The sequence below is a fragment of the Columba livia genome, chromosome 1 (assembly GCF_036013475.1).
Source record: "Columba livia isolate bColLiv1 breed racing homer chromosome 1, bColLiv1.pat.W.v2, whole genome shotgun sequence".
NCBI lineage: Eukaryota > Metazoa > Chordata > Aves > Columbiformes > Columbidae > Columba > Columba livia.
In genome coordinates this window covers 45,168,210-45,183,634 of record NC_088602.1, presented here as the reverse complement: position 1 = coordinate 45,183,634, position 15,425 = coordinate 45,168,210, and the positions used below count along the sequence as shown (strand labels likewise).

At 35.7% G+C, this 15,425-nt stretch overlaps 1 protein-coding gene across 2 annotated transcripts in view; it reads right to left on the bottom strand.

Moving 5' to 3' along the window:
* Positions 1–227: 227 nt before the first annotated feature.
* The window catches only part of UCHL3 (ubiquitin C-terminal hydrolase L3), a 40,476-nt gene continuing 25,278 nt past the window's right edge, over positions 228–15,425 (bottom strand). For both annotated transcript variants that reach the window (XM_005501775.3, XM_065055994.1), the window contains exons 7-9: positions 4,336–4,411; positions 1,750–1,808; positions 228–457 (exon numbers count right to left, since the gene is read on the bottom strand). In XM_005501775.3, the coding sequence (XP_005501832.2) occupies positions 374–457; positions 1,750–1,808; positions 4,336–4,411 (219 nt within the window). In that variant the 3' untranslated portion in view covers positions 228–373. The remainder of the gene's footprint in view (positions 458–1,749; positions 1,809–4,335; positions 4,412–15,425) is intronic.

Below are 15,425 nucleotides of genomic sequence, written 5' to 3'. Positions count from 1 at the left end.
TTTTACCCATTAACATACCACATACTCCAAAATGTTATCTGTGAACGATACAAATGATAATCCTGCCCTGAACTAGCTCATCATTATTATTATGAAATATCACAGACAGTAATTCCCAAAACTTTTAAGGGGGTGGAAGGGGAAACACCCACCACATAGATATCTTGCACAAAATGCATGCATTTCTATAAATACCCAAAATTGCTTTAGGAACAACCAGCAAAATATAGCAAGGAGAAATGCAAAGTTTATTCCATGTATGCTACAATTAATCAACATGTTAGGGAAGTATCAAAATTTGTACTATTAACATATGGCAACGGTTTTATTGTTACAATACATTGCAATAGATTAGCACCACTGGAAAAGGCTTTTAAGCTGCAGACAGTGCAATTGCATTAAATCTTAATTCTTCTGGGTCACGTTCCATGAATTTCTTGCAAACTTGTATTGCGTCCTAGGGAAAAAAAAAAAGTAAAAAACAAAACCAAAAAAACATTATAAATCATACTTATTATAAAACCCCCACAACTGATATATGAACATATGCTTTATACAAATTATGCTCAATTTTTTTTTTCCATAAAGGATTACTAAATAGTGTGACAAATCTACATAAACTATTATATTTCTGATGTGAATTGCCACTATTCAAGATTATTTACAGTGGTCATACAGGCAGCATAAGAGAACAAAAGTTTTAGGCAGAACCTTAGCAACAGTGATTTTTGTGACTGAATATTACTTTGTGCAACAGATGTGTTGCTTGTCTGACTATCAAAATTCATCTCTGAAGTTTGCCTTTCCTAGTACTGCTGTATTCAGAAATGTTTCCTTTGTCTCAAGATGAATCTAAGCTGTGCGGGCTAAGTAAAAGACTATAAGTAATTCCTCCATCTAGCTTTAGGGTGCAATCTGGAGAACACATGTTATCAGTAAAACTGAAAAAAGACATATGAAAGAAGGAAAGCTTTATCCAATTTCTCTCCCTGCCCAAACAAGCACAAACTGTGGGCAAACTTTACAGGCATTAGTCTATGTTACTAAACTATAAAAGACTGTTTGTTTCTTAGTTTCTCTGGTTTCTTCCTTTTGTGAAGCTAATCCAGTCTGGACATCACAAAAGTCAGATCTTTGCATTGCCTTCTCTCAGCTTCAACTTCACATCGTTCTGTGGGGATGACAGTTTGTCCTCCCAATTCACTGTATTCCTTTCCCAGTTCATTTCTCAACTAAACATCTCCTGACACAAAGAAACACCCAAAAGAAGCCACGAAACTGGAGAAGAAGGATTATTACCAAGTGTCAGAAAGCAAATCAACTTCTGTCTAGCATGGCACCTATCAAACTGTAACTAAACCAAAGGAAAGAAAATGAAAAAATATCCCAAGTTTTCAATCTGATGACTTCATTTCACATACAGTTTGAAAAGAGTATGGGTATATGAAAACATCAGCAGAGAAGAAAAGTCAGTGTGATCTTCTGTTACAGTCAATCCTTCCGACATTCCTTGTTATCACGGTATTATACTCTCATCCAGAGTCACAACATGAGCATCCTGAAATACCCATTGTAAACCTGAGTAAACCTAACTTTGTCTCACCATCCCAATTGCTTTACTCTTTGTCCAACCACATATATACAGCGAGACTTTTGCATAAATATTTTTATAAGTATTTTTAAATAAATTTTGTGGAAATATAGCAAGAATTTTCTATAACACCATTTAAGAAGGTTTTCTATTCCTACCTCTAAAAAAGAGTCGTCACTAGTTTCCCCATGGTTTATTGGAAATGGCTTGCGCCCATCTGTTGAAACACAAAGCAGGATTAAACAACAGATTTATAAAATTAGAAAAGCTTCATTTTTCCAGTTAAAGCTCTTTGAACAGATTTTTTGCTCTGCCCTTACAAAAATGCTACCTCATTTTTCATAAAATAATCCCACATGCAGTTAGCTGTTCCCTGGTCTCTCCTCCACTGCTGAATGGTTCAACAGGTGTCACTATGTATAGTCTGTTACATTTAAAAAAATTCAATCAAAATAACAAAATAATTTTTAATATTTCATTTGAAAACCTTAAGGCTAGAAGTTGTGATTGTTTTAGTGCCAGCATAGTACTTCAGTTTTTCAAGTAGAGGAGAACAATTTCAACTACACTTAATGGATTTATCCAGATAGACAGCTGTACATCTGTGGTCTTTCCCAGCTGTGATCAGGGAGTCCACGACAGAAGATACCAAACCCACCAGTTCGAAGAGTCTGGCATAACTGAAATTACTTGAATTTAAAATAAATATGCAAACAAACCAAATAACTTTAAAAGTATGAAGTACCTTCACAGCATTTCAAAATGGTTACTATAGTTAATTCTTTTCTTCTCCCATTTGCAATATAATAGTGCTATAGCTCTCAGCTTTTAAAATAATTTTATTCATACAAATATGTTTCAGGTTACTTGTGAAGAGCTCACAGTATGAGAACATATGTCAGGATATCCTAAGTATTTGCTAGACCAAATTCTCTTTTGGCTCTGTCCTCCCTTTTGAAGAGTTTCTGCTCCCCAAAGATTTCATCAAAGTTTACAATACTTCCAAACTACATTTTCCATAACTAAAAATAGATTTTATGTTAAAAAAACTTTTGGATTTGCATGAACAAGAGGGTGCTCATTATTTTAACAACCATGATTGATGATACAACAATGCAAAATCCTCAGAACATGCCAGGGAAACAGAACTAAATGCTCTGTACTGTTGCAAGCTAAGTTTGATTTGATTTTTATTTTTTTTAAACATACGTCTTGGCAGAACAGCATTTTAATTTCATGTGCCTATAAATAACATGTTTTCTATGGCAAAAAAGTGCTTAACATCCATGTGCTTCCTTAGCATTTTCTGCCTGCCAAAACCCACATGCTGGTCACAGTGACTGAAGTCAGTGGATTAATTGAAAAACCTTCTCCAATTTTTCTACTTTGAAGTATTCTTTTTTTTTTTTTTTCCTTATTCTGCTGGTACAGAGAGAAGTTATTTTAAGAACAAAGGAAATAGTGGTACTAGCATTCCACTATCCAGTTGAGCTATGTGCCTCTTTTTAGGGTTTTTTTTGGTGTGTGTAGCTTTGTTTGTTTGTTTGTTTGTTTTCTACATTTAAGCAAAAAATTCAAGAGGGTTTTCTCTTGCATCATTCTTATAGAGAATAGCTAAACAGGGTAATCATAGTCTGTAGTGTGCTTTTTAAAGAGAGCAAATTAATGCACAATGAAAAGGTAACATGGAAATCGTAGCACACAACTGGAAGACTGAGCCATCCATCAAGCCTTCAAATTTAGAGTCATAAAATATTTATATTGCATCCTACAGTAGTTGCCTCACTATTTGATCTAGTTCACTGACAGACATACAGCATCAAAAAATACAGAACTGTGTGCCTGTTGTTCGTGACTTATCACTGATAATATCCCTTAGATCACCTAAACGTAAGCACTTCTTATATACCACTTATGCCCCGGGTTATAATTAGCTGTCATCTGTTAAGGGCACTGAGTAATTACATGTTGATTTTCAAAAGATGAAAATGTTCTCACCATAAAATAGTGCAAAAATGATGTTTGGAAAGACCAGTGACCTGCAGCTTTTAAATCCTGATCTACTTGCTAGTTTTCTGAAGGGCCTGCAGCAAGATCTAGTTGCTCAGCAACATGTTTAAGATCGAAGCCATTAGAGAATGTCTGAGCAGATCTTGGTGCTACACAATCTGAAGAGGGGAAAAAATAGCTGTAATTCAGAAAATAGAGACTACTGTTTTACAGTTAACTGTCTAGTGACCGGAAAAATGTAGAAGAAAAAATAACCAGCCTATAACAAATCAGTTGCCAAGTATTACTATCTGACTAACATTCTGTCTACAGCATTTTGGTTTAAAATGTATCATACTATTTAATAATATATCTAACACTTCTAAAGTGGCATAAAATTCATATATTAATTCCACAAGCAGGGACATAAAACAGTACTTTCCTCTCTGAAGCTTTGAGGGTTTATCAGTTCTTTCTTGTTTCCTGTCCTTGTAAATAATGGAGTGAGTTTAGACACAGCCTATTGTTCAGCACCATTTTATCTTAATAGGAGAGAGTAGAAGGAAGGACAAGCCCCCCAAAAAAGGGAAGAAAGCTGCAAGTGTTTGACAGAACCCCAGACCTTACGATGCAGTTGAAAAGAACCTAAGCCTTACATTAAATCAAGGAATCTCTCTCAAACTTTGATAGCTAACAACATTACTACTTGTATTTGTTTCAAACAAATTAAGAGAACAGATAAAAAGTGTTCTTACCCAATTCATAGAGATGACCACCTACGTTAACTAATGCAATAAAGTGAAGATCTACTTTTTCATCTATACTTGGTGCCTGCAAGACAAAACGAAACGAAATTGTGTTCACCAAAACCCTTATCACAGTATGGTTAACGAGAACATACCATCATAATACGCAAATACACCTGGCTGAGAGAAATCTCAAATGAGAAGCACATTGTGGATCTATACAGAATGGCAGAAGTCACACTGCAGAACGTTTTGGAATATAAAGAAGCTTTTTGCAAATGCATGGGTCAGTAACAATCCTTTCAGTAAAGTATCTGGAAGTATTTCCAGTTATAGGTCTACATAAAAGCTTTATTTTTCATTACTGAATTAGAAGTAGTATCAGCTCAAATATACTAACATTAAAAACAAATATTTATATAAATAGCAACTCCTCCACTAATCCACCCCCCCATAACTAAATGACGCAGGGCTGAACGCTGAACCTGTACATTTTAAAACTGAAAATATTCACCTGGTCAAAATAATTTTTCCTCCTAATCCACGTATAGTACAGTTAACCTGTTCCCTCCTCCCAGGCAGTTGAAAGAAACATACTCCCAAGGTACAATTCACACATCTTAGGTGGGGAGGAAGGAAAACAGTCAGACGTGTCTAGAGCTGTTTGTCTCAGAAACTTCTGAAATTCCAAAGTGGTATCATAGGCATCATCGCTACATACCAAGAAAAGACTCAAGTGCAGTGACAGCTTCAGGTGACATGACATAAAAAATGGTTGCAGTTGGTAAAGATGCCAAATCCCACATTAGTGTCTAATTCCTGTGAAGACATATGACTTCATGGCTGTTTACTGATCAATTAAACCAATCATATGGGAAATCCAGGCTCAAGGAATTTCAGGGTTAGGGGAAAGACTACTGACAGCTTAAAAGCTTTCATCTGAACATACACCACCTGGGCTTAAACTGATTTTAACTAGAAGAGCTCGAAGTATCATTATTTCAGATTACTTTGAGATGTTCAGGATTCAGTTTTGATCAAATTTAGAACAAAATACAGTTGTGCCTTTGACCATCTTGAGGGTTGTGTTCTTTGCCAGCTCCTAATAAACACCTTTTCTATAGAGGGACACTTGGCACACTTGGAATGCTGAGCCTATATGCAGCTAGAAGACAGATATAAAAGCCATTAAAAAAAAAAAAAAAAAAAAGATTAACTTTTCATAGAGCTTACTTAAAGACAGTGCTGCTCCTATAGAATCCTTCTGAGTTTTCATAAATGCCTAATCTACGTAACCTGCTTCCATAAAGTGCTATTGTCATAACCCGGGAGAAATATTTTTCCATTTTTAATTCCCCAGCCTCATAGAAAGAAAGTGCCATGCCATTATTACATTTTCTACCACATGTTATAACTTAGACAGTCCCCTTCCTTTGTGATTTCTTTTCATCTAACGCAGATACTAGTAGATTTAGTACCAAGTAGATCCATTTCATTTCTTGAAAAATTAGCATCTCAATCATTTTTGACAGACAATTATTTGTGTAATCATAAACACAGAGAAACAATAAGGTCTGAATAGTCAAGATGACGTAAAACTTTATATTATAAAAATCTGTTGCTTATGACTTAGGCAAACAAGTAACTGGATTAAACTTTCCCAGTGTGATGAATCTGATTCAAAATCCCCCCACCCTTCCTTAGGGACAAAAGCGACATCCACGGCATATGTGCACAAGTACATGCACATAGACGTGCACACAAAAAGAAGCTTTATCAGGCCAATTTCTGCTTCACTGGGAAGCTCTAACGCTTGAACCAGAAGATTTAAGATTTCAAAGGAATGGAAAGAAGAAGGAATGTCAGCTTCAGGGAGATGTCTTCTGTGGTCTCCTTGAAAAGCTACAGCTTTGGCCAAGTTTTCAGCTTCTAATAGAACAGTCTGTGTGAATGTTTAAAAGAACAAGAGAAGAGCTTTGAGAAGTCTGCCCGCACGTTCATCACTAGGTAGTATTTCTAGAACAATTAGAGGATTTTCTCTTGATTACTCTTCTTCTCAAAGACCAGAGTAACGTGAACATCAGTCAAGTGTTGGGATGATCTATTCCTTTAGTTTTTTTTCCACTTAGAATCCCACTCAACATGCAAAAGGAGACAGCAGATTTGAACAACCGCATTTACAAACCACAAGGAAGGAGAAAGACACAGAAGTCTAAATAAGATGACTGTCTAATCAGGATTTTGAACTAACCTATGGGATTCAAGACACATTTTTCAAGTCTTCTGAAGAACTGTAGAACTCAGTGAATAAAATTTCTATTTCTTTCACATCCGTGAAAGACAGAAAGAGGACAAATAGCAGCATCTTGGACAGCTTACAGAAGCTTATCTTATGGTTTCAACCTTAGTGTAAGAAACAAGTTTCACTTGTATGGGTTAGTGGACATCACTTTTCCAATTTATCTCTTCAAAGGAAAAAAAAAAAGCCTGGAAAATCATGACAGTAGACTTGAAACTGGTTTAAAGAGGAAAAAATGCAAAGTTCGGTGTTCAAAGTGATGGCTCTAAGAACATCTTCTCGGCTATTATTTGTTTTCAAGGTACTGATATAATACTCAATTATAATAACATAGCATATCTTCATGATACCAATATCTTCATGAACACCCAGTCTCATACACTAAAGTGATAGCCAAGGTTGTCATGCCCTCCCATTTTGGATGCCACATTAAAAGCACCTAAATGACCAAGTCCCAATTTTTCAGTGGATTTGACTGCCTTCGCTGCTAAGGTGGACATTCAAATGAAGTAATAAACAACTGATGACTGCTGTCAGAAGTCAATTTTAATTGATCTGTACCAGGTCAATACCCATTAGTTCATATTCTCAAAAAAGTACTTCTACATTTCTTCCTCTGTTCTTCAGTAGCAGATTACCAATCAGTAATTTTTAAAATGGCATTTCCAGAAGATTTTACTATTAAAATGATAACTTTTCCTAGTCCCTTTTTTTGTACTGAGTAATTCCTTGATTTTACCCCTCACCACACTGTGTGCTGCCCTCTCCTCACCAACTGCAACAGTCTTCTTACTTGTTGTTGCACTAACCTTCAGAAGCTCAATGGTACACCTCTATGTCACTGTTTGCCCGATCATATCAGCTGATAAAGTATATTTCATTACCTACACAGTTTATCTTGCTAATGCACTCAGATCATGATCCCGGTCTAAAAGTCAGTGTTCAGTTTTCACGCATTTGAAATCCTTTCATCTTCAAATGTTGCTAACTTAGAACAAAACTATTCATCAAATTTGATGTGCAACTGGTTTCTTTTCCCCAAAACTGCATTTCTAGGACAAACACACAATTAGGGAAAAAGAAAAAAAACAAAACAAACCCGTCTTGCTCTCATAGACATACTGAACAAGTCCTCACCACATCCTGCTTAAATTTTATTTATGAAAGACCACATTATAAAACCAGGTTCAATGACATATTTCAGGCAACTTCTTCCAATTAAATATTTTATTTTTATTATTTCCTTACATCTGCTCTTAAAAGGAGCGAAACAAGAAGTCTCACAAACCATTTCAGTAGAATGCTTTGCGTTACAGGTAGTGACTGGGAAACAAAAAACCACCACTTGTGTTAAGTCAAGAAATTGGCATCAAGAGTCTGACAGGTTCTGGAAGGCGTGAAGACTGATAAGTAAAATACAATTTTGCAGAACCTTGATGAATAAAAGGTTTCAGATACATCCAATTGAAAGATCATGACAAAAGTAACTGAAGTCTAAGAGGAAAAAAAAAATCCTAGGGGTTTAACTAGACATTTTCACTCACGAGAAGTTACAAGAAGCCAAAGAAATACAGATTCAAAAATGAAGTTTACATAACAGAATATTAGGTATGGTTTGGATTCAATAAAGTTTGAAATAAAGGGGAAAAAGTGATGCAATTGCTATTGGGTAGACTAGGTGCCTGTAATTTCCATTTTGAAGCATGGAACATGCTTGGGCAAACATACTATGTAGGCCTGTGAAAGGCATTTGAATCCTGGTTATAATACTGCAATTAAAACAAAGACCACTGGAATGATGATCACAAGTTTCAGCAAGATTATTTCTGGCTCATTTTCACAGAACAGTGACATTTCTATTCATGCTTAATACACTGCAGTGAGTTTACAGTATTTGAAATGCTCTAGAGTTTCACAGCTGAACATACACAGCTTAATTTAGATCAAGGTATCCCTTGTCCAGAATAATGAAAAAGAATTTCTATAAGCAAGGTGCTGAGGGACTGTACTGTGTGTGGATCCAAGAATGGACAAGAAGTTCCTTTGCTAAGCATTCCCTTATGTATTCTTTTACTGTGCTGTCAAGGCAGACAAGCTGTTTCAATCTTATTAACTCTGTGTCCTTGACTATAGCTAAAATATATAGATGTCAGGTGAGGTACAATTCCCAGCTGCAGGACAGTAGCATCTGAATTTGAATGGGAGAATGTCAAGCAAGAAGGTAAAATACAGAGATTGGCTCTATCAAGGACCAGAGCACCTGGATATGGAATGTTTATACAAACATAAATCTACCTTTAGATCCATAAGCAAGAGGGATTATACAGCAGTATGCTACTCTAAATAGATATCGTGTGTTTTAAAGAACAGGAATTCTAGTCTGACACAGAAGGTAAACGGGAAGAGAAAAAAAAAAATAGAGCATGTTTTCCAAATTGAGAAGCGTAGGAAAGAAAAAAGAATTAGGACATTAGCTTGATATATACAAGGCAGCAAAATGATCCTAAGGCAAGCAGAGACACTAAACTAAAAGAACAGCTGGAAGAATGAGATCATGACAAGGACTGATAAAGAGTCAACATTAGTAAGGAAGCATGTTGTTACCTATAGCTTAAAAAATTGCCACATCTACCGCAATTGATCAGGTTTGCAGAGAACATTTCAGGACAGTATTTTCAATTTATTTTTTTTCTATTATGTGTTATTAACTTATTTGGAGACCTACTCTAAAAAGTCAATGAAAGTTTCAAAGTAGGAAAAGTGGTTTTATTTAAGGAGCATAAATACAGTCTCAGATCATTAAGACTTTTGCTCTTAATTTTGAAACAATCTGTTTTCTATCTGTCCATGTTTAAGTGGTAGAAATGTACTTAGAACTACAAGAAAGTTCAACTGTATTTTAAGCACAATATGCAGGATGTTTCCTCCCCTTAAATTTAAGTGCACAGATTTCTTAATAAAAGCAATAATTGAACATTTTCCTACAATGCTGAGACCAATTCACTGCTTTGTATATTTACCAGAATGATCAGAGCTATACTAGTAATACTTGTTGATGGGCATTGACAGGACAAAACTTGAAGGACAAGGTAGTATTTATTATCAAGCCAACTGAGAGAGGTTGAATCCCCAAAATGCTGCCTTTTTTTGCACAGTAAACTACATATACTTTGTGTGTACTTGAATCTTCTTAGAAAGGTACGTTATACAAAAGTGTAAAGGTAATGAAGATATTTTAGTTACCAATAAATATCAGACTATATTGTATTCAGTGATAAATCTTTGCATATAAGACTTCAAATTTTGACCTGTCAGATGGAGACAGGATCTTGGGGTAGTTAAGGAGTAGTATTTTTAAACTATTTTTAGTGGCAAGCTTCTATTTTGCCAGATACAGCTATACTGAAGACCACTTAGTTTTTGAATGAATTTTTTGAACATTTTCAAAGCAAATGCTTACTGCTAATGATGGAGGAGGAGGGTTTTTTTAGAAATTTTCTGAAGAAAATAAAACTCTCAACTTGCCAACAGTGGTTTTCTAGTTAAACCACAGCAGATCATGCTGTAACATCCATCCCTGGATAAGTCATGGCTTAGTTAGTGTTAAAGCAAACTCACGGTCAATTAATGTTTTTATTCTAGGCAGGCACACTCGAGCTCAAGTCTTCTTCAAAAAGTCTTTTGTCAACAACAAGCTTATATAGCTCAAATTCATAAAAGATCCCAGTTTCGAATTACAGAAATATGATGAAGAATTTTTCAGCTTTTGCTGAACCAACAAAAAAGCCCCCAGGTAAAATGTCAGAGATTTGCTAGTGGCATGAATATTAAATGAAGGGAGAAAGCGTAAGTCGGGAAGAACTTAACTCTGTGCTAAACTCCATGCCTCCTCAAATCCCAAGGTGTTTAACTAGTTCCAAATGATAGCATCAAGAATGTTCCATAGTTCTGAAGATTACAAGGGAAATAAATACTTAATAATTGCAATCATTATTCACATAAAGAAGTCTGTGGAAAGCTCTCATCTTGAGATACTCATCAGGGTAAAAATATAAAAGCTATCAAGAAATGGAAGCATTTGGAGACTAACTTTTAATAGCAATAAAATATCAAGGAGGATTTGCACATCTGGAAAGACAGATCTGTAAGAAAAAGGAAATTATTTGGACCACTGTCAGAACAGTTATTTCACGTCAGTAAAAAACTCACATACCTCAAAAAAGAATTTCCAGTAACACGGGTGAAATGTGGTCATTACCAAAAAATGAGAAAATCAAAATCACTGTCCCTATTTTGCATTAAGACCACTGATTCCAAGCATATCAAGATCTTTTTGTGTGTACTAAAAGTGCGATCACTTCTTAAAAGCAGGATGAAATACCACTAAAACCACACATTCACTTTAGTGTTTCTGATGGTGATCACAGGACAGTTTAGAAATACTGGCTATTCTGTGCATGTAATTTTTTTTCTACATTTTCAAGATTTATTTGTGCCCTGTAGGTGAAGAAAGAAAAAAAAAAAAAGTATATTTGATGACGAGCTTAATCATAGAATCATAGAATGCTAGGGATTGGAAGGGACCTCGAAAGATCATCTAGTCCAATCCCCCTGCTGGAACAGGAACACCTAGATGAGGCTACAAGCTTCTCTTATTAGCATGCCTTCACCTTCAAGTAGAATGTATGTCTACAAACTGCATAAAGAAACAGATGTCAAGTGAGAAAGTAAGCCAGCTCCTTGGGATTACAGGAAACATTTCATCTTTACTGAAATACTCAGGGACCATTAAGTAAGACTTAGAATGAAAGGAAAGGAGACTAGGTTTTGGATATGAGAACATAAACCAGGTCTCAAACACAGAAGAAATAATATAATTTAACAAAGAACTAGAAGCTCCTTGTTTTAGCACATCCAAATGAAAGATCATGAAGATGAGCTGAAAAGAAGAGGTTGGATGTGGAGCCTATGGCAAAAAAAAAAAAAAAGCTACTTCATGAAGGGCAAGCTTCATCTATGCTTTGAAAATGATTTGGCACGTGTATTGAATCAAAAATACCTGGACAGCAAAGCATGGAGTGATGTAATTTTGCTGTCCGATATGGGGGAAAGAAAAACAAATAAAAGGAAGGAAGAAAGAAATCCTAAGAATGGTTGAGAAAAGACCCCAACAAAAAATGATGCCTTGAAGATTAAAGTTTTACATGGCAGAAGGCCAGTTGTGTCAGAGTAAGAAAAGACTGAAGATGGACTACACTTACAACAGAATGAAGCCCAACAGATGGAAGGCGTATCAAGGGCCGCCAACGACGAAGACGGATTGACGGACTGGTAGCCTTTGCAGGACCTACATGATTACGTTTGGCCCAGGAGAGGGATGCAGAGTGACACAATGGTGAAGCCTTCGTTCTGCTGTGGCTAACCTGAGGCTGCGATGAGGATGGTGGTGAAGACAGCGAGGACGATGACGACTACATAAACATTAAAAAAGAACATACTTAGCCCACTTAAACTTGAAGTAACATACCTAAAATGGCAACTGCAAAGGCAGCCTCTATTTATTACACTGTCCTTTAACTGATCATATCACACAGATAACAGTCAGGAACACATTTAAATTGAATGAAAAGACAAAAGAACAATGAAAATAAGCAAAGGCATGGTCCAAATCAGAAGTTCATCACCAGATAAGCTAGAGGTTATTCACACCCAGTGAATTTCATCAAACGAACACAAGTTAACTGGCTCATTCAAGAGACAGACTGTTAGAAAGTGAGGAGGGAGGGGACTTTAGTATCTTCTCACAGAAGGAATAGGACAGAGAGTGATCAGTTTTGTCTACAGCTACAAAAACTGTAAGCAACAGTTCTCTGGTAATTTGGGAAAACTAGGTTGTGTTACTCTGGGATTTAAAAATGAATCAAGTAACTACTGTAACAGAACCCAGAGTTTCTTTACTCTTCCATGTTGAACATAAAAGGAAAGCAAAGAAAAAGGGAAGCTTACCGTGGTGAGGTATGCAACTTCCTAAGTTTTTCACCTATTCTTCTAAAATAGCAGGCCAGTGGCAGTATTGCCATTAACACTCAGGATCCCTTTAGTATCCGTGGAAGCAGTAGGACTATGTTAAACCATTCAAATTGTTACTATTAGAAGAAAGACCACAGAAGTATTAAAAATGACTCTCAGCTGCAACTGACAAAGTTACAGTAAATATATTAAGACCAGGAAGGACCATTGTGATGATTTAGTTCTGATCTTCTGTCCCACACAGGCCACAGGACCAATCAAGTTCAATTGTTGTTTGAATCAGAACATACTCACAAAATCAAAGCAAACATTCAAGCTTAAGAATTTTTTTACTACTGAAATACATCCGAACAAATCAAAATTTCAGTCAATCCTGTCTATAGCTACAGAGACAGTAAGTAACATATTCAGACGGTTTACTAAACACATTAGTGCTACTGAAAAGGCAGCCTTTCTAAGTCCTGCTTAATTATGATATGAACATGAACTATGGATTACATTAGTTCATCTGGGCACAATGTCAAACCAGGGGCTCATGTTCAGCTTATCATCCACCATGGCTTTCTCCTCTCAACACATATAAAAATCGCCAACCTCATTTTCAGTCTTTCAAAGAACCTCTCACCTTCTGTCAGGAAATAAACTTTATCTTTTGTGATAATTACACAGCTTTTATTTGGCCTCAGAAAAATGCTCCTTTAATTTGAAGCTAACCTAAAGGGCAACTTAGATTGCCCTGTGTTGGTGTCCTGTGCTTTACTATCTCTTGATCTTTTTACACTGCCTGTAGGTTTTGGAATGTATTTTTATGCCGTCTTCCATGTCACTGATAGAAGTTGATTAACAATGGAGGTCTTAGAGCCAACCCTTGCAGAGCCCCATTAGCAAATGCTCATGGATGAGACCCAGCTCATCTGCACTGAGACCTGCCGGCTGCTTGTGAACCCAAAGTTATGCAAGCAGAATAGAAACTGCAGTTCCTTAAGGTATGTCCCACGTTATGCAACCAGTGGAAGGATTCTAGTAGACTTCAAAAACTGAGCATTAGGTAACTTCTCTGAACTAATTATTTTCACTCCTTTTAATCAATGCATAAATGCCAGTTAAAAACATGTACTTTCTTTGTATTATTTTTGAAGAAATTAATCTTCTTTCCTGTTCATTTTTTTTTCCTTTTTCCTATCAAGAGTGAGACAATGAATTGGTTCTTTCTGCTCCCATATTGCTGAACTTAAAGAAAAAAGACAGGGATAAGAATTATTCATGAAGAGCAAGCATCAAGTACAGTATGAACTGCAGAGCTCAGAGATAAGCATGGAATGTTATCAAATCTCATAACCTGTCCAGAGAATAGAGTTTTCCACAGATTTTTGTCTTTCAATTAGCTTCTGGTTTTCAAGCATTCTGATTCACCCCTATATCTCAGCAGCTCCATATAAAAGAGGACAAAACCAGAAAACCTCTAGCTCAAAAATGTAACTATATGAAGATGGAGGAACTTAGCAATTACAATACTTCTGTGAGTCAGAGAAGCTTACAAGAATTTAATGGCTATTATACTTTATCTATACTACTGATCTTTTTTTTTTTTTTTTTTTTCCAATTTATCACCTTAAGAACTGGTTTAAAAATCAGACATTTTACATTTAGATAACGTATCAGATGGCTTTCAACACAACTTATTCTCAGCTTGCCTAAGAAAACTCCAAAAGGTGACTGATAAAACATTGCTCCAGGAAGTCTTCATAGTCCACAGACCTCCCTATGGAGGGAGGAACCCGTAACATTAGAACTTGCTGTGGGGCAGAAATTCAAGAGCTTTGCTGACTAGAGAGTTCCTGATAAAAGGCAAGACACACTACATTATGTTTTACAATTTTGTAAGCTGCTGCTATCAAAACAGACAAGCTTGTTAGTCTTCCTGGAATCTGTAACACAGTAATTGTTTACTTAGAAGTAGTTAAAAAAATGGAACTGAAGAACTTGTTGAGAGTAGGAATTTACTCTGGCTTTGATGCATTCCATTGACTGGAAGCTGTTAAACTGTCTAATTTTGCTCTGAAAAAACACCCCATCTTTTAGCACTCCGACTGTAATTACTATGAAACCATTAAAAAGACTTTGAACAGTACCAAATTTAAGATTTGTTTAACAGTACATGGATGACCAGAATACATCTTCTTAAAAAGCCTTTTCTACTTTTGTTACCATATTTACCAAAATTCTTCACTTTTACCTTTATTAATTATTGCACTTATTTATTTGTTTTCTGGCTAATATTGCTAAAAAAAGAGAGAATATATTAAAAATGTCTCTTGCCTGAATGAGACCAGAAAAGACTTTAATTTCCCAAACCTGAATTTATAACCTAGAATGCAGTTTAAGGCAACTAATATTTTAAATTAAAAGATAACTGTATGTCAATATTACTATTAAATTAATGTTAAATACACATCTCCAAATAAAGGATACGAAGTTGTACGTTTCACATGTAATTAAAAATGTGTAAGACAAATTGTAACTTGAGAGATTCTATTCAACCAAGTCTTACTAACAGCTAGAAACTGCAGAGCAGAGAGAATTAGACTAACTTCACAAGATGAAAAGATCACAGGAGCGTATTTCTGTGCTGAAAACTGTAGCAGGTCAAATATCTGAAGTGGTAAAACAAAAGCCCTGAAATATAATTGAATGTTATTGCCATATAAACCAGTAAGCACATTAAGTTTAAGGTTTGTAATGCAAAAAATACATTATAAACAAGTTAAAA